General features: G+C 35.4%; 1 protein-coding gene across 6 annotated transcripts in view; it reads left to right on the top strand.

The window, feature by feature from the left end:
• DOCK9 (dedicator of cytokinesis 9) overlaps nt 1–23,582 on the top strand; it is a 113,877-nt gene that overhangs the window by 47,883 nt on the left and 42,412 nt on the right. For all 6 annotated transcript variants that reach the window (XM_066176390.1, XM_066176394.1, XM_066176392.1 and 3 more), the window contains exons 5-21: nt 866–935; nt 4,898–4,993; nt 5,620–5,754; nt 9,294–9,468; nt 10,755–10,822; nt 14,702–14,776; nt 14,870–15,010; nt 15,375–15,575; nt 15,706–15,828; nt 18,231–18,313; nt 18,763–18,885; nt 20,562–20,641; nt 20,726–20,913; nt 21,036–21,101; nt 21,639–21,731; nt 21,989–22,112; nt 22,522–22,643. In XM_066176390.1, coding sequence (XP_066032487.1) covers nt 866–935; nt 4,898–4,993; nt 5,620–5,754; nt 9,294–9,468; nt 10,755–10,822; nt 14,702–14,776; nt 14,870–15,010; nt 15,375–15,575; nt 15,706–15,828; nt 18,231–18,313; nt 18,763–18,885; nt 20,562–20,641; nt 20,726–20,913; nt 21,036–21,101; nt 21,639–21,731; nt 21,989–22,112; nt 22,522–22,643 — 1,963 coding nt within the window. The remainder of the gene's footprint in view (nt 1–865; nt 936–4,897; nt 4,994–5,619; nt 5,755–9,293; nt 9,469–10,754; nt 10,823–14,701; nt 14,777–14,869; nt 15,011–15,374; nt 15,576–15,705; nt 15,829–18,230; nt 18,314–18,762; nt 18,886–20,561; nt 20,642–20,725; nt 20,914–21,035; nt 21,102–21,638; nt 21,732–21,988; nt 22,113–22,521; nt 22,644–23,582) is intronic.

Below are 23,582 nucleotides of genomic sequence, written 5' to 3'. Positions count from 1 at the left end.
GAAGGTACTGTTATAACATTGCCCTTATTAACAGGCAAGTCAAAACAAGACACTGACAATGTGAATTTAAGTATGACAGTTAAAACAGTCTAATGTTTAGATGAACCTAAAATGGTAATATCCTGTTTTCATCACTGCAAAAGCAGCTTTTGGAACTGCCTTTAGGAGCTTGGGGAATAGAACCTAACTGAGATGGTTAGAGCAGCTTTTCACAGGATGATTCAAAGTAAAAGCCTAACTGACATCTGTTACACTTTCTAAACCATCTGCTAGAAAAATGTTTTTCCACTTTTTCAAAATTTTCTAGGAAGAGTGCAGAGATTAGAACGTTAATTCTAAGAATGTCTGAGAGTAGCTAAATACTCTGAATACCCCAGCACTGGAAGATCTGTGTCTTCCCTAACTGCTCTCCTGCATTTATCAGCTAAGAAATAGTTACCTTGCCCTGTGGAGCATTTTGATCTACTCACAGGTTTTGTACAAGTCAGTACCTGTTTTTCACTAGCCCTGAACAGAAACCACAATAGGAATTTAAAAAAATGCGTTGTCCTGCAAGGAGCCAGTGGTTGCAGGTATGAATTCTTACTCATAAGAAATTAGGAGTGCAGTGAATGACAAAGCATTTGTTCTCTTCAGTTACACATTGGGACAGTGACAAGCAGAACAAAAGGGACATGGAGGCCAGATGTACTAATGAGGAAAATTGCTTGTTAAGAAATGGAATTAATGAAAAATACATGATTTTACTTCGTTATTCTTGTGCTCTTTGTGCTTCAGCAGGAAAAGAACATCTTAATTTTTGCATCAATAAAATATGTAACTAATCACAAAATTCCTAGTACTTCAGAAGCTTTTTCTTTTGCAGTAAAGCGACAAAGCCAGACAAGCTTCCTGTTCATTTATATGAAGTGGATGAAGAAGCAGATAAAGATGAGGTGAGTTAATAGCAATTCCTTACTTTCTCTCGTTTTCATTAAAGAATGTTGGGTGTGTAGAGGTTGTGAGTCTGGTTAAGTGTTGATGTAAGTAGATGAAAACAGAGATTAAATTGAACCACCTTATTGGGAAACAAATCAGTTATTTTACCTATCTCCTTTCAAATAACCTTGTTCTCTTGAGATCTGTCTCCAGAGAAAAAGTTTTGACAGATAATAAAATCGAATTTTAGTACTTGATGACATATAGTCCTTCAGCTGTCATAAAATATGTTTTATACTGTGTCTATGTAGACAGGTTTCCAGAGAGAAATGTTTCATGCAGTTTAATCATGGAATTCAGTAAAATCATAGGTGAATCTGTTCCAGCACAACAATGGCACACACACTTCAGCATGGATGACAGTGTAGCATACAGTGTGAGCTAAAATCAGTTCATCACAAATTTGAGTATAGGGTAAGACTTGGAGAGCTTTCATGAAAACAAAAGCTTAAAAAATTGACTAAAACTCCAAGATATTTTCTCTTGTGTCATTGACTTAGGGAAAGGAGAGATGTATAGTGTCAAGCAATTTTCAAGTATATTTCAAATGCCAAAGACTTTTTTTTCAGCAACAGCCTCTGTTATTTTTGTGATTTTTTTTTTTTACCACGCCCTGTTTCAAAACACACTTTTAAATGCCACTGTTTTCTTTTCTTATGAGTACTTGACCTCTTACATCTCAAACAGGAATCAAAATAATTTTTCTATTTTGTGGTTTTTACCTCCTTTTTACTTTACTTTTAAATTCCTGGTGTTCAGAACTGCTGCCTATGAAATGAAAGGATTAAATATGAAGAAGTTGTTTGGCAAATTCGTCTGAGTAGATAGATTACCAATCAGAGAGTCCCAGGCTGACATTTATCCAGCACTGCTATTAATCTGCACTGTGATATCTGGGCAAATAGCTTTAGGCATCTATATCCAAAACTACCTATTTGTAGGATGGGAATAATTATGATTATTATTATACTGACATTTAAAAGACTTGGCATTATTTACTGTGATAATACTTCTGACAACAGAAGTGTTTTAGAAAACAGTGAGTTTAACACTAAAAAATTAAATGGATATATAATTGACTATAATTCTTACCAGGAAATACATTATGGGTAGATTTAATTAAACACTTAAAAATATAATTCAGCTATCAGCAGGTAGTATGTGTTTTGCTAGGAAGTGTAAGTAGAGAGAACTGCCTGTCCTCTCTACTTACAGGAACAGGGTATTTCTTTCAGAAGTACAATCAGTGGAGGAGAGGTCTGCTGCTCTTTGAGGAACTTGAAAAATAAACACAAGAAAAAGACATGCTAGGAGGAAAAGGGAAGTTAGTGGGACAATAGAGTGGGGGGACCATAAATTCTTTCATCAGGAGAAGACTTAATGCAAGAGGTTTTTCTTTCAGACGTTAATATCTTTCTATGCCAAAAAGCACAGATGCAAACCTTAGATTGAAAGTTGTTTGGTGTTTTTTTTTGCGTTTGTTTGTGTTTGAAGAAAGCTGATTTATTAACAGAATGATAGAAAACAAAAAGCTACAAATGATTAAAAATTGAAGGAAAATCAGATAAAGATTAGTTTATTCATGCTTCACTTAAAAGGAGAAAATCACCTATCCAAAACTAATTTGGGCTATCAGGCCATCAGGTTGATGTTTGCAAATGGAATTTTTCAATCTGGTATGGGATCAAGATATGGGATTGTTTTTGTTGTAACAGTTGCTGTTGAAGTAAACTTTGGAGCCAAGTTTGTGGGAAAGATCACTTTAAAAAGTTCAGCACAGTGTGCAGCAGTAATGATAAAAGTGAGGAAATTACCTTACCAGTTGGAAACAGGAAGTATGTTTTCAGTGTAAGAGTTGTGTGTTAACAACTGGATCCTGGGTTCCTTTGTATTAACAGATGGTCAGCTGGAAAGATTCAGTAGCTTTTTGGCTCTGTAGGCAGGAATTCTGCCTGACAGAAAGAAATGGTGTAACTAGAGAGGCCCAAATGACGCTCGGTTTTATTGCTAGAAAACAGCATGCAGCTCAACAGAGTTGGGAAATTGTGCACATCAGAGACTGAGAACTGGAGTCTTAATAGAGCTAAATCTTAATTTTTCTTAACTCAGGTAATGAATGAATTTTAGTCATGTGAGGTGATCCTATGAATGGTTTGTACAGTTACAGAAAAGCGTTGCTTGTTTTGTGCCAAGTTTTGGCAGTAACTCATTATCTACTCATGACCTTACACTTGTGGAGATGATTTAAACCCACCCTTTCCTTGGGGATAACTCATGCCAGGGGAGGTGAAAAGTCATATAGAGTCACACTGGAAACCCAGTGTTTTAAGTTGTGTCTGTGTCTTTTTTCTTGTACAAGAAAGATAGTTATGTAGGTAACAGAACAGTGGTGGAGACTAATTACTTGAAAATACGAAAAAAAGGTGACTGTGTTGCTTGGTCAGTGAGACTCTTTCGGACACGTGAAAATTTACTGAGTATTTCTATTCTATGCCTTTGGGCCATTATATCAGATGCTCTGATTGTTGATTACCATGTCATCCTTACTGGGCTTACTTCAGTAGTACAATGCTGACTATAAATTTTGAAAGGTCAGATTGATGCATCTTTTGCCTTCTGTTCACAGTTTTTTGAAGTTCACATGTGCATATGCTTATGAGTATGCAAGCTAGACAGACTAAATAAGTTGTAAATCAATTACCTAGTAACTTTTTAGAGAATGTTCCTTGATTCAGTTCCAGAAGCATATTCATATTATTCCATGGTTTGGTTTAATGTTCAGTTGTTGAACTAGTGCCTGTTTCCCCATTATGTAATCAGTTTTTGTTGCATGTTTTCTTAACAGCCAAGAAAAGGAATGAGAAAAAGTACTTGAGGTACTCAAAGATGTTTTGTGAATTTGTTTTCAGCTGGATGCTCAGCTAATTCTGAATGTTTCAATAAAAAATTACCAGGAGTATCTCTCCTCTAGATGGATGAAAATCCTCCTACATGTCTAATTCATTCATAGTTTTGTTTCAAAATGGGCTGCATCAACTGGAAACCATGGTAATGTCAGCTTCACAGTACTCTAGAAGATTACTTGAAATTGGTGATTAGTATTTATTCTGTGGCAGTTATAAATCTCTTTTTGTTCTGTTTTGATAGCAGAGTGCTGCATTTTGGTAGTTGCTAACATCCTAAGTTTTTTGATGCATTCAGTTCCCTCCACTGGCAGATGGACGTGGTGTACAGGCAGTGGGTGTGATGTGTGATGCTTGCATTGCATCTGCTGTTTGTGAACTCTCCATTGCTGCCAAGCTCAGTCTTGTTCTCTCTGCAGAGCCTGGATTCTGATCTGTAAAAGGGCAGATCCAATTCAAGAATTAATTCTCTGCAAATTCTTAAGAAAGTAAGGCCTTTGAAGTACTGTATATAGAGCAAAATGGTTTGAGAAATCTTAATTGACATCTTGGATAAGCATGTGTTTGCATTGTTCTTTCTGGCAGTAGAAATTGGTAAAAATTCTAACACTCTGTGGAAAAGGTTACAAGGTAAATGTAAGTAAATGTTTTAAGTTTTGACTGTTTGCTCGTTCCCCTGTTTCATTGGGATTTGTCTTGACAAACATTTAGCTATCTATAGGCTGGATCATCCTGTTGGCTGTAGATAAAGCCTGTAGAAGTGGCCAGATTACATTTTAAAAGTTAGATGAGGTCAATCTCATCCCTGGTCTTTAAATAAAATAATGGAAAAGCTATAGAATTTCAGCAGGGACTCGTGGTACATTGTTATCATTATGTTATGAACATAGTTACCCAAACTTCTAAAATGACTTCTGAAATTATTGATAAATACTACATGGACCGTGATGCAAAAGTTTACTTTTTTCTTCTTTTTTCCTTTTTTCCTTTCCCTGTATTCCTGTCTTCATCTCCAGGATGCGGCATCTCTTGGGTCTCAGAAGGGTGGAATAACAAAACAAGGATGGCTGTACAAAGGCAACATGAACAGTGCAATCAGTGTGACTATGAGAGTAAGTTTAAGAATACCTTACCAAAAACTGAACAATGATATTAAATATCCCTGTGCCTTGGAGGGCTCAATTTGGGGTATGTGGTTTAGTTCTGAAAAATAAAAAAACTGTATGAAAAGAAAGAGGGAAGCTTGTATCTACTTCATATACCTGAAACCTTGCTTTTGTTTTATTATATGTAAATCAGAAAAAAAAAGCCATGAAAAATCTAGTGTGTGGGAGGAGTTAAATTTTCCTAACTGTATCCTGGTGTGATTTTAGTGGAAAAGGAACTGTGTAATATGGGGGTAAAGGGATGGGGTGTTATTTGTTTGTATTATTATGTTTTATATAAAACTATAATTTTTTAATTTGCCTCATGTATATTATAGAGTCAGTTTTAAATACCTTTCAGTAGGTCAAAAGTACTCTCAATTGATATAGTACAATTGTGCTGCAGATATCATAAGTTAATTTTTTTAATTAATAGTTTCTGTTTTCCCTTCTACAGATACTGATTATGTTATCTATAAATAAAAGCTTTTTTTGTATTACCTACTATGTAAATAGCACTTATGAGTATATAATATTAAGCTAATTAATACTAGTGTTGTCACTGTTCTTCTTCTCTCCTTTCTTTTCACTAGTCATTTAAAAGAAGATTTTTCCACTTAATCCAGCTTGGTGATGGATCCTATAATCTCAATTTCTACAAAGATGAAAAAATATCAAAAGAACCTAAAGGATCAATATTTCTAGATTCATGTATGGGAGTGGTTCAGGTAATTATAATTCTTCTGCATGTTTGCTAATTAGTTCTGTATTTATTAGCAAGTGAAATTTTATTTAAAATATAGATTAGTGTTGTTGAATGTCGATAAATACCTATTATGCAGAGGAACAAATAGGCACTTGCCAAAGCAGTGAGCAAGGTTTCAAAGGGCAGGAGACTGAATTTTTGAAATCTTTCTGAAAAGACCATAAATTACTAGTTGATGTCAAGTATTTAGCAAACCAAATTCTAAGGCAAATGCACAAAGAGCCCCAAACTTGGCAAAGTAATGACAGCATAAAATTGAAGTTTATTTCAGTTAGATTTTGTGCTTGCATGAGCTGTAAAATGTTTTTCATAGCTTCTTGTGTGGGATTTTTGTTGCGAGAATTGTATTGAATTCAAACACCCTTCCAGATGCTTTCGTTTGACCTTTATAAGGTTACTTTTCTGTGCTTTTCTTTATTTTGAAAAGTTAAGGACTTTGGTAAAATGTTTGTCTGTAGAAGGTGCCAAAGAAAAGATTATGTTTCTTTTTTTGTGTGATTTTGCTATGTATTTATAGTACAGCATGTAACTGTTCTGTTAGGCACAGCATACCTGGAAAAACCCCATGGGTCTTAGGGGTTTTTTTGACTTGTACAGAAATAGGCAAAGTTTAATAAAAATGTATTGCTTAAATAATTTTTTTTGTAGTATGAAGTTGTTTGAAGATTTACTCAAAGAGATAAGACAACTTTACAGAGTATTTCCCCCCCCCCCCAAATATCGTAGTATTGTTTTTTTGGCACACATTTAATACGTAAGTCCTATGAAAATCTTATAACTGTAATAAATGTTATCATTTTGCAAGTTCTGTATGTAATTTTACAGGAATTACTTTGCCTGAGAGATACAATTCTGGCCAGCTCCACTGAAAGGAATTTGTGTTTTTAAAACAAGCCAACAGACATAAAAGTGGTTCCTAAACATGGCTGTAATCTCATCAATATATAAAAATACTCATGGAGGGTGCAAAGAGGACAGAGCCGGGCTCTGCTCAGTGATGCCCACTGACAGGGCTGGAGGCAATGGGCACAACCTGAGCCACAGGAGGATCCCTCTGAACATCAGGGAACACTTTTTCACTGTGAGGGTGACCGAGCACTGGCACAGGCTGCCCAGAGAGGTTGTGGAGTCTCCATTCTTGGAGATCCTCAAAAAGCTTCCTGTCCACAATCCTGTGCTAATTGGTTGTGCTTGAGGAGGGAGTGTTGGATGAAATGACGACCAGAGGCCCTTTCTAACTTCTAACCGTTCTATCATTTTAGGATTTAAAACCTGAAAATCTCTTTACCTCATACACATTCATACTGTTCCATACTTTCTGTTCTATGAATTCAATCCAATTAACCTCAAGTTTCCTCAGACTCTGCCAGAAGCTTGCTTTTTAAAACAATGTATTACTGTTCCTTTGTTCTTCTGCAAGTAGGGCTGATACAGTCATCTTTAACTAAAACTGTACTTTGGATTCTTTAAAATTTAGAGTTGACTGTGTCTCTAATGCTATACTATATTGTACAGTACCCTGTGTTCATCTTGGCATCTGGTCTTCAAAACTGCATGTAAAAATTTGAGACTAGTTATGAATTGGCATCAGGTGCAAAATCAAAACCAGTTAAAGCTCACTTCCAAGAAGCCAAGTAGTCATCCAGTGGGTAGAATAAAGGGGTTTGGAAATAACTGTTTTCTTCACTTGAATTTTTGGTGGGGGGCAAGTAAATGCTGATTTAAACTATCAAATATTGTACATAACGCCCCTAATCCAGACATGTCATCTTATTATCTTATGATATGTTCTATATCCTTTCTGGCTGACGTTATTGTTTTACTGTTACTTATTGGTGTTAAATTAACATTTAAGAACTCATACAGGAAAAAGTGGTGGTGGTGTCTACACAGTAGAAATTGCACTTCCATTTGACAGAAGTGGAAAATAAAGGAAAAGATTTGTAAAGACCCCAGCCATATTACTTTTTAAGTAGTCTGACATGGAATTCATAGGAATAGTTTTTCTTAGGTAGTTATGCTTCCAAGCTTTTGTTCTCAGAATGAAACTACTTATTTCAGAGTCAGTATTTTTAATGAGGGGTGATAAGTTCCTATTGCATTGCTATAGCACTTTCCTGGTTTGTGTTCATTCAGTGCATTTGCTTACTTATTTTTTCAAAGACACTAGATGCCTGAGAGAAAAATACTGACTTCACTTATAGACATGAAGTTAGACCAGAATATGCTTCTTCATCAGATCTTGTATCAGGAGGAGTGCTGAATTTGTGCAATAGGGGGGCTTTGTTTGCTTGGGGATTTTGATTTTGGTGTATTTCTTTTTTTCCCCAAACTTAAATAGAGACTGGAATTCTTGGAATTCTGTTCGGTGCTTTTGGATCTGGTTTTGTTTTGTTGGGGTTTTGATTTTAATATGAAATTATATAGAGACTTTTCTGATCAGAGATGTGGAGTGCATCATATATGCCGTGTATCTATTCACACATCCAGCCATATGTATAGGTATAGTTGCTCTAATTCAGTGTTTTCTGAAAGCTGAGATCTGTGACATCTACTGCCTGTATCAAGGCTTTATACCATGAAACACAGAGGTTACGTTTCTCAGGCATTTATTTCAGCACTGATTTCAACTGGTGTGATTGACTAAGGTCTGAAGTTCACACTTTTGTTTGTATGCTTGACAAAAACTCAACTTTGGTAGAAAGCTGACTGTTTTGTCAACACGTAGTTAGTCTGTTAATTGAAGAATCTGAGATACAGTGAAAGTAGAATGTAATTTGGCATTTAATTTAACTTAAACAAAAAATCCCCAACCATTAAGCCTGTCTTAGTGTTTAATGTTTATCTAATGCATTATCTATTTCTAAAACTAAATTGATGATAATATAGAATTTTCATTTAAGATTTTTGAATTCATTCCCAGAAACATGAGTCAGACTAAGTAGCATTTGAAACCCTGGTTTAAATTGTGCAAAGAAGGATGACAGAAATGGTTGAGGAAAGAAGGAGGAACTGATTACCAGCTTTATGTATATCTAAATGACTAACAGTATCAGGGCATTTGGGGTTGATGTGGGTTATAATTTTACCTCCAGTATAAAATCCCAGTCTGCAAACAGTTGTCACTGAGATATAATAGCGTTTCGTGCTTTTTGTTTCCTTTTCTTTTCAGTAGGCCTTAGTTAGCTTCATTTCTAGGTGATCTGAGTACATAAAGAGTTGGTATTTGGAAACTGCATCTTTTGGGTTTTTATAAAATGATTGCAAGCAGAGTGGTGACTGGCAACTGGAAGACAGGCTGTTCTCTTTCCTACTTGCCCTTTTTGCAGTGCTGCAAATAACTTCAAAAGGTCAAATGTCAGAGAGCAAAAAGTATCATGATGATACATTTTTCAAAATATCAAACTATTTTTGTGTAGAATGTCTGAAATATGTATAACTTCCTTTGATGGTGGTTAGACAGTATGTGAAGTGCTACATAGGTCTTTTATTTTTTTATAGAACAATAAAGTCAGACGTTTCGCATTTGAGCTCAAGATGCAAGACAAGAGTAGTTTCCTTTTAGCTGCAGACAGTGAACTTGAAATGGAAGAGTGGATAAACACTCTGAACAAAATCCTTCAGCTTAACTTTGAGGCTGCAATGCAAGAAAAAAGAAATGGCGAGTCCCACGAAGGTAAGCAGGGTTTCTAGCAAGGCTAATGTTATGTGACCATGTCTTCTTACATGCCTTTTGGAAAGAAAGGCTTTAATGTGGCTGCATTTTTTTTTGTTTTCCTTGGTCATAAAAATTACAGATCTTTCTATTGTCCGCTTCAACTGATGTGCATTTTGACCTGGGCTTTAAAACAGTACTGTTCTGTATTGATTCGAGTTGAGTCAAGTCCAGAAAATAATTATGCGACTGATTGAAGTCTAGAAAAGTAGAACCCACAATGTGAAATCAGGACCGAAGCAATGTAAGGAAGAAAAGAAACTTAGGATGGGCTTATTTTGAATTGTGTAAAATGCTGCTGAAAAAGAAATACTCTGTTCTGTGGTACTGTAGGTAGAAATCGTGATTACAGCATGGGGCTTAAATTTAAATATAATTCCTTTGACCACAAATATTTCCTGCAAGTATTAAAATAGACTGCTTGAGTGTAGAATCCTCTCTCTTGGAGCCCTTTAAGAATAGGTAAGGCAAGTATCTGTAAGGAATGTGATGTATGTCACCAGTATTTTAGTGGCGAAAGGGTAGTCTGTATGTCCTCTCATACACTTTTCTTCTTGAGAGTGTATGGGGAGGGAAACTGGTGTGAAACCAACTGTATGCATATCCAGAAGAACCTGGAGGATATTATAGAAGGTTGGTTTTTTTTTTTTTAGATAGTACAAAGTACCAAAAGGGATCATTAGAGTTTAAAATGAGATATCACAGTCTTCAAAGACTGTCAAAATTTAGTGTGACGTTTGCAACAAAAGCAAGTCTGCAAAGGAGAAGCATCTAGCTCTGGGAAAGACATTTTAGTCTGTGTTCCTTAGTTGACCTTAGCACTGCAAGATGTTTATAGCTAAATGAATGGCTGCTTTGTAAATCCAGTAACTGTTGGTGAGTAGAGCTGGGAACCTAATGAACAGAGGGAACTTGTTTTGAAATCAAGTTACAATGCATTGTGGAAAGTGTAATGGAAGTTTGTGCACTGCGTATGTGCTTGCCCCATGCAGATATCAAAATTAAACTTAAAGATGTGTTCTGGTAAGATTAGAAATAACTGCTACTTTAATGATTTTTGTAACTAGTTAGATCTTTCAAGAAATCACTGCATCAAAATGATGCAGTTGTCCACCGCCTATTTATGTTAACAATTGTCATTTTTGAGGGGGTAGGAGATTTAAAAAGATAAAATTCTTTTGCTATGGAGTTTTGTGAGCACTTTGGAATTTTTATATCTATTTTAAAATGAGGTTTTATAATTTCAGATGATGAACAAAGCAAACTGGAAAGCTCATCAAGTAGTTTTGATAACTACTATCCTGAAATTGCCAAGGTAATATATATTGTAAATGTCAACTTGGGATATAAAGTACTAAATAAAAGTTAGCCACATGAACTTTCAGTAAAGGTAAGGCATTGGCTTGTAGCTTTCAGTTGATTTGTGGTGCTTGGAAAGCTTAGAAGCTCTTTTGTGAATAGGTGTGGCTATTAAGATTCTTTATGTTCTGCTTTTGGAAGGAAACAAGATACTGTCTTGAGGTTTCCTACATAAATCTTAATATGCTGTTTAAATGCAGCACGTCTTACTATTTTATTATGTTGTTAATTCATTATATTTTGTATTGGTTTGTTGCATTCAGGTAAGTGTTAAAGTGTTTCTGTAGAAATCTAGTTATACTAAAGACAAGTTTTATTTTTAGACTTAAAAATCCAGAGCAACTTAATAGCAGTGATGAAGTGAATGTATTTTAAGATGTTTGTGTTTATAATGAACTGGCAGGTCCATGGATGCTTCCTGTGTTGCCATGGTTCTTGCTTTTCAATTTTGTTCGTAGAGAAGTGTGATAGAAACAAGCATGAAATAAAATGCAGCCTAATAAAAAATAACAAAAACTCTTCCTCAGCCCATTTGCAGACTTTAAGTTAAATCAGTGAGTTGTGTGTTGCAGTTGGTTTTGTAAGGGAGAAATTTTTGTTAAATCAGCCAAGAACTGAAACTGGTGACCTTTATTATTGAAGCTGCAGAATCCAAACTCTTTCCTGTCACTTCCTTACCTTTTTTCTGTGTGGTACAGCCTGGAGTATTGAAACTTTTCTGGAACATTCTCTGGAATGTTCTCCCTTTCTTTCCTGAGGATCTGCGTGACCTAGTAACTCCTCCTGAAGGTAGTGCAGCTTATGAACTGAGAATAAGCAAAACAAATTGTATCTACTACAGTAGCTAACATATGAAAGGATCCAGTCAGAAACATTAGCAAGCTTTTAGTACCTAAATTGGTTGGCTGACTTAATTCTTTCTGTTACCACTTTGTAATCTATTTAGCACATGTACTCCAAAAGCTGTTATGTGATAATCTGGCTCCAGCTGTGGCTGTACTTGGAAATTATTTGGGGTTGTGGTGCATATAATCAAGGCTTCCTTGGAAGGGCTGTAAGCATCAAACAGCATTTTTGCATGAGGCTATGAAAATTTATTTCAGAAATAAATATGAAATTAGATGCTCTTATTGTGTGGAAGATTCTTCTTTCTTTATAGTCGGTTATTATAGTGCTTATGGTCCATATTCCTTCCAGAGGGAACTTTACTTCAGGGCTGCAGCACCTGCTTATAGTTTTAGTACTACAGTTGCCCCTTCCTGTTTCCATAACTTTTGGATCAGAAGCACGCCGCTCTTAAAGCTCGTTATTTTTTACAATTATTATTTTTGTGCAGCTCTGTAAGCACTGGCATGTTTTGTAATTATTATTATTTGTTCCATTGTTATAACCTATTTACATTTTTGTTTCCTTCAAAATATTTTTTTTAATTCCCCCTCTAATTCACCTTTACTAAACACTGCCTTTCCAAATAATTTGCTCTAACGTATTTTCCTAGACTTTTTCTTTCCTGAGGAAAATTGCAGGGAAAACTCTGCCCATTTGCATTACTCTTTGTGTCTTAACTTGATTGCTTTATATAAATTATGTTTGTCTGGAGGATTTTTTTTGTCCTTTATTCTTTCTTGCCTTGTCTTTTCAGCTGTTGTTTGGATTTGGTTCTTTTTTCACCAGTGGAAGCCCTGCAAGGCGTTGGGCTTTCTTTTAGAAGAGTTTATAGCTGCTTTATTATTTTTGTTGGTTCTAGGAGGAGAATTTCACAATAGCTGACCTCATATCCTTATGAGGAGAGAGAAATTCCTTCAGGGGTGATTGTAGAGCACCTGACAGTAGGGGAAAAAACAGACTTCCTAGGAAGGGTTTAACCCTTGTGAGTACATACATCTCCAAGCCTTCATTTTTCTATCAACAGCTGGTAGTTTACAACATAAACTAGGATGGTATTTTTCACTTCAGTGCATAGATGCGCACTCATCTATCTCAATCTGTCTTTCCTTCCTATTTCATGTTCCATTTATCTGTACTGTAACTACCAAGAGTGAATGAAAGGGTTTTTAGTAGATTTTTTTTGTGGTTGGTTGGGGTTGTTTGTTTTTATTGCGTTTATGAATCTTGAAATAAATTAGACCTCTGAAATGGCTATGACTGTCATGATCAGTGTTCTCAAGCACCTCATTTACTGTTATTGGTCCCAGAATATCTTGAGGTGGGAAAATATTGTCTCAGTTTTACAGATGAGGAAATAAAATCACAGAGCCACTGCTGTGCTATAGACAGGGTTCATGGTAGCATGCATTTTCAGTTCTTGAGTTCTGACAACTGCCCCGATCTGTCAGTCAGAAATGCGTATAATCATCTGGTCTTCGTGCACAAAACACTAAAGAATCTAAAACTATTCAAGATGCTTTAGCTGAAGCAGTTTCTGTCTAGCTCCTATGGCTAGGTAATCTTCCTCCTCAATTCTTGCCACTGAATATTACCTTTGCAAAATATGCACACAACTTTCTTGCCATCCTTAAACTTTTTCACATTTCCTGTATTTCTCAATTATACCAGTTGTTCAACAAGCTAATTCTGCCTGTACTCTGCTGGTATTGAGTGTCTGGGTCGTCTCTTTCACAGCAACTCTCCTCTTTTCTTCTTTTTGTGTTAAAGTCAACGAAGTAAAGTAAATGAAAACCATTGGAGCATTTATTTTCAAAACAGCAGCTCAGAAGTTTTTCTTCTGTAATACATCCTTTAAGCCAAATTCTTTCTAAAATTCCTGTTATCCACCTAAAAATAGGGTTATAAGCTCTTAGAGATTGTTCTTTTATTTTGCTTTGTTTTTTCTTTCTCTTGAAACATAGTAGAAGTTGCTTCAGTTTCCAGCAAAGCAGATGTAGACAGTAGATCGCTTCCTGCTGATGGTCAGTGATGAGCATTTTGGGTTTGTAACTTCTTTTAACCCATACAGGCTGATCCAAAAAGAAACACCTGCCTGTAATGTAATATTTTGCATCCTTGTTTAGCCAGCTGCTAATTTAAGAATGGCATTTCTCCTGCATGGGTAATTTTGGTACATGCATCTGTTCATTTGTCATGTCCTGTGACTTTAAAAATCACAGAATGCTCTTTAAGTAATACCTTTTTCAAGCAAAGGTAACCTATGTATACCATCAGTTTTCACACTCTATTTTTTTCCACTTCACTTTTGTTTTACTGTTAATAGGTGGGTATCGACAAATCCCAGGCAGCGTACAGTGAACTCTGCAAAGTAACTTTTAAATGTGAGGGGTTTATCTTTTGCAAGTTTTTTGGGTTTTCTCCAACTACCCACAGGAAAACCACTTCTTTGGCAAGAGAGCTCAAGAAAAGTTAAAAAAAAAAAAAGCAACCAAGAAAAAGAATAAAGAAAGCGAGCTATGATGGTGTTTCTTAATTTAGATGATCTGTTGTTTCCTGAGCAATCTTACGGTCTCAGGATAGCTCTGAGCTTTAACCTGCAGTCATACGATGTGTTTTCATTTAAATAAAATAGGATTATGAAAGTTATTGTTTAAGGAGGCAGTTATATAAATTACACTGAAGTGTACTTCCCGTGAGCTTGGAAGGTTATATGTTGCTGATGTAAGGTTTTATACTTCTAGAGCCGGAGAAAAGCATTAGAAGAAGCTCTCACTTTGTGCTTAGTCATGTTTGATCAATGTAAACTAAGGAAGTACAAAGCTCAGTAAGGGAGAAATTAATGCATGAATCAAAAATGTGTGGAGCTTTGAACATCACACAAAAAGGCGTGAAATTGAAGCCCACTTCAATAGTGTGATATCAAGACTTTTTTTCTTATTTTGAACAGAGTACCAGAGAAGCAGAAATCAAGCTGAAAACTGAAAGCAGAGTTAAACTTTTTGCCTTGGATCCAGATGCACAGGTTAGACTTCTTACAAGGAAGCAGGGGTATTTTATGTTGATCCTTTCGAGATGAAAGCAGACTTACTTAAATTTTTCTTTTCTCTTTTTAAAGAAACTTGACTTTTCTAGTATTGAACCAGAAGTGAAGCCATTTGAGGAGAAGTCTGGAAAAAAAATTCTTGTAAGGTGCAATGATTTATCTTTTAATTTGCAAAGCTGTGTTGCAGAAAATGAAGAAGGACCAACAACAAATGTAAATAATTAATCTAATTACTTTCTGTTAATTCAGAAATGAATGTCCTAATGTTTGGGTGTCACTATCCTTAATGGCAGGGATTCCTTGCTGTGATTGAGAAATTTATATTATGGGGATTTTTACTCTTTAAATCAAAATGAAGGCCTAAATCCTACAAAAAAGTAACTTTACTGCTAATAGTTTTGTTGGGTGGTGGAGAGAGAAATTTTTCTTTTACTGTCTTTTAAATGTTGACTGTAGTATCTTGGGTGATGATGATATGCATTCATGAAAATGTTATTTATCTTTTTTCAATACACATTTTTAATATGATCTAGATGCCAGCACTGACGCCTGATTTTTTTTTTTTTTTAATGTTTAGGTAGAGCCTTTTTTTGTCACACTGTCACTATTTGATATTAAAAACAACAGGAAGATTTCAGCAGATTTCCATGTTGACTTGAACCACGCGTCAGTAAGGCAAATGCTGTCCAGTGCATCTCAACAGATGATGAATGGCAGCGGTGATAGCTTACACAGAATTCAGGACATTCATGAAACTGTCTTGCAATATCCAAAGCAGGTAAGAACTAGGAACCTGAAGAATTAGTAGGATTTTGGATACAAGTTTCCTACATGATTTCATTGGCTTTCTATTATGTAATGTGAAATGTGCGTTTTCCTTCTGTATTTATCTCTTGTTTTATTTCTAGGGAATATTCTCAGTCACATGTCCTCATACTGACATTTTCCTTGTGGCTAGAATAGAAAAGGTATTACAGGGAAGTATTACACATTGTGCTGAACCATATATGAAAAGTTCAGATTCATCAAAGGTATGTTATTTTTCTTCTATGGCATGAAAAAAATGCTGAGGAAAACCAGATTGATTTCAAATTAATAACTATAAATCAAAATCTTTGTTGTTTTATAGTAAATTCATGTAACTGGATAATTTGATTTAGTAAGTTGTAGTTATTTCTAGAAACTATTAGTACATTATAGATAAAGGAACATTTTATTGGAAATATTTATTTCACTTTTTGTAATTGTGACAATGTAATTTTTAGAATGTCTTTAGTGTAAACTGTTTTGACAAGAGAATATTGGACTTTGGTGTGAAAGTTGAGCTGAAAATTGTTGAACAGTGAAATACTATATATAGATCATAACTGCATGTCTCTCTTAGTTAATGCATCTTACTTAGTGTAACATAGTTGACATTTTCTTCCTCTCACTTTTTGGTGACAATAGTTTGCTGTAAATTTATCTGCACCCTTGCTGGTTTTTTCGTCCAGAACTGTTGAGATCATTAAGCTTCTGGTTTTATGTATAAAATGCTTTGCAGATTTGATAGAACCCCAAAAGACTTCTGGAAATAATCCACTGGAACATCTTAAGTTTCCAGGAATCAAGGATGGCATAATTTTTTGATGTTCTCTGAAGCATATCTGCAAAAAGTTTTGTTAGTTGCTACTTCTCGTTTGTCAGTAGAGAAGCAGAGGTTCCATTTTTTTTGTTTTACAGTTGTGCTTAAATAGCCAGACCAGCATACAAGAGACAAATGTTTTTGTAAGAATTGCCAGCCACTGTTGACGTTCTGCCTGTTTTCAGCTAACAAGAAGAAGTTAACTTTCAGTCTCTGCAGGGCAGCAGTGTTCTTTTTTGCGAATTTGATGCTATCTATGCTGCATATAAAAAAAAAACTATGTATTTTTCACTTGGTCTTAATATAGATCACCCTACTGATTTGTTTTTCCTGGAATGTGTGAGGTTTTTTTTTTCCCCCAGCTATTGTTGGAAAACAAGCAGCTTTGTATTTTAGGAGTCTGGTTTTGATGTTGACTGTTACTGAGTTAAAATAAACCTGAACTGAGTGTAGGTGATTTTGGTGTCCTTGGGCCTGAGCCGTGTGGGGAGGTTAAGTAAGCCCAGGTGTTCCCACATTTGATGCTGAGTTCTGAACTTGTAGTTGCCCTGTATGATGGAAGTAGACAATAGGAATGCTCATGGTTGTATTAGCTTATGCTCTCTGGCAGTCAGTCACTTATAATTTGATACAAATAAACACTTAGTTGGAATTTTTCTTCTGTTCTTGTTCTCAAGGACTACACTGTATTAATCTGAAATAAAATAGAACAGTACCAGCTATATAGGCCTCCATGTGGGTCTAGTGTAGGGAGAGAGCTCCAGTTCCCTGCCAAATTACTACTCTGTACAAGAAAGAGGGAAAATGGAAGCAGCAAATTCTATAGCCAAAAAAATTTTTTAAAAATCACTTTTTCTTCCCTTAAATGTTGAATACAGTGATCTAATGATCATTGTTTACCAAGGTTTTGTGCTTCTGAATGCCATTTCCCCCTTTTTACAGGAAAGGGTAATGAAGAGTTCTCTCAAACACACGAACAGAATCAGCTCTTTATAATATCAACAGCACAGATCAGGGATAATATTCAGGAAGTTTCACTCTGTAGGTGGTTTTACATCTGGCAAAGAGTTTTGCTCTGTGTGGACACATGGGAAAAGCTGATTTCTGGAAAAGAGAAGGCCAAGTGGTTCAGCTCAGTGTTGAACATCTCAAAGCAGTGGGTTTCTGACTCTGATTGTTGTATGTGCTGGTTCTGGATAGTGGAGCTTTTTTGTTTATTTAAATGTTAACAAAATGAAGAATTTAAACTTTTTATGAGAGCAGTGTTGCAATGTCCATACAGAGGGTTGTCCATGTGATCTTCGCACAGCTCTTCCCCACAGTCTGTGTGTATTTGTAGTACAAGTCTTGCAGGGTATTGTACCACTTACTCTGCAGGAATGTGTTCTGGTACATAGCATGAGCACTGGATATAGGTGGGGGAGCAAGTGAGAGGGGAAATGTTGGGGGTTTTTTTTGGAGTTGGAGTTCTATTTTTAAAAACAGTTTGATTTTGCTCTAGCTTTCCATCTGTATTCTGTCTACAATAATATTTCTCATGCTTAATAAAATATTTCTTATCAGAAGTGTAGATGGGTCTGTTTTCACCCACAAAATGCTGTGAAATCAGCCAGTTGTACTTAACCTGAAGTGAATAGTTAAGAGGCATTATTAATTGTCTTTCCCCTCACATACTTAGGATTAATCTATAACCCTCTAAAGAAGATTTTCTAATTCATATCAGTGTCAATATATGGGTTTTTTCTTGTGTACTAATGGTTCAGAAAAATGTAGCTTTTCAAATATGGCTATTTCTTATGTCCTTTGTAGGTTGCACAGAAAGTTTTGAAGAATGCTAAGCAGGCATGCCAGAGATTAGGTCAATATAGAATGCCTTTTGCCTGGGCAGCTAGGTGAGGACAAATCTTGTCAATCTGTATTTTTTTCCTAACTTTTCTCTAACATGGTTTTTTGCATCTCCCTTCTTGTAAAACTTAATGGGCTATTTGAATTATTGCTTTTTTTTTCTTTCAATTAATCAAAGATTTCCAACAAACTTGCCCTTCAACTCTGTAGTAGGAAAAAAGTTTTGAACATTCATTACATTATTTTTCAAGCTGTTGATATTGCCAGCTGTTTTCTGTTGTCAATATTGTTTGTTATTAAGGATGAAATGGTTCACACTTATTTGTTAGACTGAGCTATTTATATGTTAAACTCACCTACAATGACAGAAATATTCAATGCTTAATTAATATTAGTGAAGGATGGTGCAGTATATTCTGATTTTTAGAAAAAGTTTTCCTGAAAGGAATTTCAACACTTTCATAAACTCAGCTGAAAGCAAGATTTTTACTTTCAGGACATTGTTTAAAGATGCCTCGGGAACCCTGGACAAAAATGCAAGATTTTCTGCTCTCTTCAGACAAGACAGTAATAAACTCTCAAATGAAGACATGCTGAAATTGTTAGCAGATTTCAGGAAGTAAGTCTGATTTTCCCACTTGAAGAACCAGAAACAAACCAACCTAAAACCCCTCACTCCAGCCCTAGGCCACACCATATTTTGTTATAGTCTTGAACTGCAACATCTAATATTTTGATGTATGTATATATACATGTCTTTCACATCAAATATAGAATCTGTATAAATATAATTAAGGCCTTCAAATAAGTTACAGATCTTTATTTTACACTGTTTGGGGGCTACAAACTGGACTGAAGTATAATCAACAGGTAGCATGCAGTCAGCATCATATCCTGAAGTTTCTCTGTGCTAAGAGTTATGTTTGCACAATATGCTCTTCTGTTTCTCAAAGGAAAACAAGTATGAGCATAAATCATCTGTTCCTTGACCTTGGACAGGAGGTGCTGGCTCTCAGGGAAAGGGATTCAAGCGAGTCTCCAGTCCATCTTCCTTGGGAATGTGTGTGTCTCAGGATACCTAAATAACTGAACATTGATTATCTTTTTTTTTACAAAGTATTCTTAAAGACTTCATCAGTTTGTGTGCAAGGCTTATGAGTATATAACTGACAGATGGCCATGTTCATGAAGTCGTTAAACCCCTTACTGAATAGGATGTAAAATAATAGAGCAAGGAGTTAATTGCAGAAGTGCTGTTAACTTGAACAATCACTAAGCACAAAAGGCATGGGCTATAGTTTCTTTCTTCTTGCTTAGCAAATCTGATAAGGAGATGAGGTTTATAAAAGATATTTTAGCTCACTTTTAGCAAGTGGCTGAAGGTTTTGTTGAGCTTGACACAGCAGTGAAATTGCTCTGTATACTGATACTCCTTGCCATAAATGATGTTACTGGAATTGAAACAAACAGTAAATTAACCTGCCACACTATTTGTGAGTTAAGGGAGTGCTTTTGGTTATTTCAGCATCCTGTTTGTGGAACCATGTACAGTATTTCACTGGAATTACAGTAAGAAAGTGGTTCTAATGTCTAAGGCAAATCTATTGGAATTAGAATCCTGCCTTCAACCAGAAGTTTGCTTCACACCATGGGATTCCTTTTTGGGAAAACTTTGCATCCACTCGCTGTGAAATAATTTTAAAAAATCATGCTGCTGACTGTCTTTACTGTTAAAGGGTTCTGCATGGTTTTGGCATGGAAAATACTTGTACTTCATGTTTCTGAAATAGCTACATGATAACGTCTGTAGTGGGTGGGTTTTGCAGGGTGAACTGTTAGTCTAGAAAAAGGAGGAGATAGAAACTTGCTGATTTCTCTTCCCCAGGTTTATCCTACTACCATGAATGCTTATCACTGTCCACTGAGATTTAAAACTTCAAGGTTCCCTCTTTGATGCAAATGATAGTGGGTTGCTACATGGCAAAAGTTGCCTTTGACAAAGTGTTTCATTTTGATTTAAATAAAGAAAAAGTCAAGCTTTTCTGTGACCTTTGACATATTGTGTGTCAAGTCTTTTTTTTTTTTTTCCCTCAGAATTTAAAAGAAGGGAAAACTGTGTATCTAGGCAAAAAGCAAGACCAGATCAGTCATGCACCCTCAAACCACCTTTCCTCTCATACTCCTATTTCAGGATATTACTTTTGCCTCTGTTTCCTATTATCTTTTTTTCTGGCATCTGATTTGCGTTTAGCCTGACTTTGAGGTGGGTTTTTTTTTTTTCTTTCCTTCCTACAGACCTGAAAAGATGGCCAAACTTCCTGTTATTTTAGGAAATTTGGATGTTACAATTGACAATGTGTCACCAGATTTTCCAAGTGAGTATTAACAAACACTGTTAAATGGACATTCAGGCTTTTTCCTCTTCAGTTCTTTATTTGTTTTTTTCAATGTATTTTCAGATTACGTTAACTCATCATACATTCCCATGAAACAGTTTGAAAACAGTACCAAGACACTCACAGCATTTGAAATAGAGGAGTTTGTTCCCTGTATACCAAAATGCACTCAGCCTTTCACCATCTACAACAATCATCTTTATGTTTATCCAAAGCACTTAAAATATGACAGTCAGAAGTCTTTTGCAAAGGTGAGTAGAAGAAACCTGTACCACCTTCTTTCTTAGATTTAGTTAAGATTGTTTACATATTTGTTTCTGTGATGATCCTAAAGATTAATTGATTTGGTTTATGTTTTTAACTGCTGCTTTAGGCTAGAAATATTGCAGTGTGCGTTGAGTTCAAGGATTCTGATGAAGAGGATTCTTTGCCTTTGAAGGTCAGTCTTTTCATTTTTGTGGCTGACAGAAGTAAATAATGAGCAGTTAACTAAGTAACACTAGTACTGGATTAATTGATCTAGTTTGGGATGGTGGCTTGAGAGTAACTTCTGGATGGCTTGCTTGTTTCTGATAAAAGAGATTTCTTAAGAGTCCTTAGAGCATTTCATGTCTTTAATATTTTTTTTACTAAAATTCCAGGAATAAACTTGTTGCAAACAAGGGTAGCTTATACTTACTCCTCAGTAAGTTAAAACATTAAAGATTTATATCAGCTGCAGAGCCAAGTTCCTTTTTATGAGTTATCACAGTGTATAAAAGGTACCTGGAAGAACAGAAGTAGAGAAATGTAGAGACATCCTGAAGTGAAATCGCTGTGTCAGCTCTACTGCACAGCAGGCAGACTAAACATCATGTAAAGAAACAAAGTCAAACACAGGTTAAAATATTTTAAATTCTGGGTGAGACATTCTATGCTGAGAGGAAAAATGGATCACAGGGTCTTTTTGTTCTTTTTTCCTTTTCTTTATTTGTAGTGTATCTATGGTAGGCCTGGTGGACCAGTGTTTACTAGAAGTGCATTTGCTGCTGTTCTGCATCACCATCAAAATCCAGAGTTTTACGATGAGGTAAGCTGCCTTTCTGAGGAAACTTGTACCAGGTCCAGTACTATGTAAGTTTCAAAATATAAGAAGATATTAGAGGATTGCAAAGTTCTCAGTTAAATCAGGTCCTCTTTCTAAGGAATTTTTTTAAGTTTTGTGTGTTTGATTTGTGGTCTAGCTTCAAATAACATACAGCCCAGAATTGCTTTTAAAATGTAGAACCAGTGACATATGTCAGTGCTCTAGCTGAAAACTTCTACAGAGATTTCTTTGCCTTTCAGATTAAAATAGAATTGCCCACTCAGTTACATGAAAAGCACCATTTGTTGTTCACCTTCTACCATGTCAGTTGTGATAATTCAAGCAAAGGGAGTACAAAGAAGAAAGATGTTGTTGAAACACAAGGTTTGTACCCCTTTACTTACTAATGCTTTGCTTTCAGTAATTACTAGGGAAATTTTTTGAAGTATGCCTATCTGCTAACGCATAATTTTTGTGATCCATATATGTATATATATTGCTTTCTAATGACATAGTACTGACTGAAAGATTTAATAAAATATTTCTTCTAATTTAAATGTTTCAAATTTTGGTTTAGAGTGTCCATCAAACGTATAGTGTTTTTGATAATCAGCAGCAATTACTTAGTGCTTTCAATGCTTTGTGGTTGTTTGAGTTCAAATCATTTGGCCTTTACCAATAACATTTTCTGTTTTATGAATTACATGCCAGAATTATTTGGTAAGACTTTTGTTGTAAGGGTGTGTGTGAAGTTTAATAATATTTAAAATTACTTGCCTTTTATGTTCTGTAGTTGGGTATTCTTGGCTTCCTTTGATAAAAGATGGAAGAGTGGTCACCAATGAACAACAAATCCCAGTGTCAGCAAATCTTCCATCCGGCTATCTTAGTTATCAAGAAGTGGGTATTGGAAAGGTACGTTGTAGAAAGCAGCTCTAATCTTAAAAAAGAACCCAAACATTGTGGAGAGAAGGTTTGGTTGTAATTCCCCAGTCTGCTGATAAGATCAAAGTAATTTTGTTGTAGAATTTATTTTCTTTTATAGTTGAAATGGAATGCTTAGCTAAAGTCAGATGTCTGACTTAAAGGAAACAAACCCAAAGAGACATGGGAGACAAAAAAAATGTATTAGGGCAGGTTGAATCAAATTCTTGTGAAAGTCAGAAAGTTAAGTTGTTACATACTTACTTCTGTTATTATTTAGCTGATATAATTAAGAAATGCTTAAGTTTCATTTTCTATAGTAATAATTAACTAGAAGTTACAGTAATTTTTAAACATATAAAATTATTTTGAGTTTATGAAGGTATGCAAATAATCTGAAGTCCTTTACTAAATTTCTTTTAGCATTTCATGCTGTCTCCTTTCAGTAAGTCCTTTATTCCTGAACAAGTCTTATTCTCACATCTTGATTTTTGTGATCTCTATACTTCACAAGTAAAATTTATGGTTGTATTTTTCAAAGCAGAAAGCTTGCATAATTGAAGTAATACAAATCATACCAAGGAGGATACAAACCAAAAATGTGATAGGGAATTTGACAAAGAGATTGAAATGCAGAGACAAAATTGACTAATTTTGGAGGAAGAGACCTAAAATCAACAGCAAGAGGTGCTGCTCTCCTCCTCTTCTACCACCTGGTCTTTTTTAAACTCTGCTGTAAGCTTTCCAGCCATCGTCTCTTTCACATCTTTCATCTTCTCACGTTGTAGGTGTATTCTTTATGCCTCTGCTGTTTGTCTCTGCTCATGCCCATGGGTAGAAGGTCAGGACCAATATGACTAGGTGTAGATTTAGCAATAAAATCTTTCTTTAACTGGCTGTCAGGGTGAGCATTCTCATTCTCAGTTCTTT

Source organism: Chamaea fasciata, unplaced genomic scaffold (genome assembly GCF_029207755.1).
Source record: "Chamaea fasciata isolate MVZ Bird 193981 ecotype frontalis unplaced genomic scaffold, bChaFas1.0.hap1 SCAF_2, whole genome shotgun sequence".
Lineage (NCBI taxonomy): Eukaryota > Metazoa > Chordata > Aves > Passeriformes > Sylviidae > Chamaea > Chamaea fasciata.
This window is presented reverse-complemented; position numbering and strand designations above follow the sequence as displayed.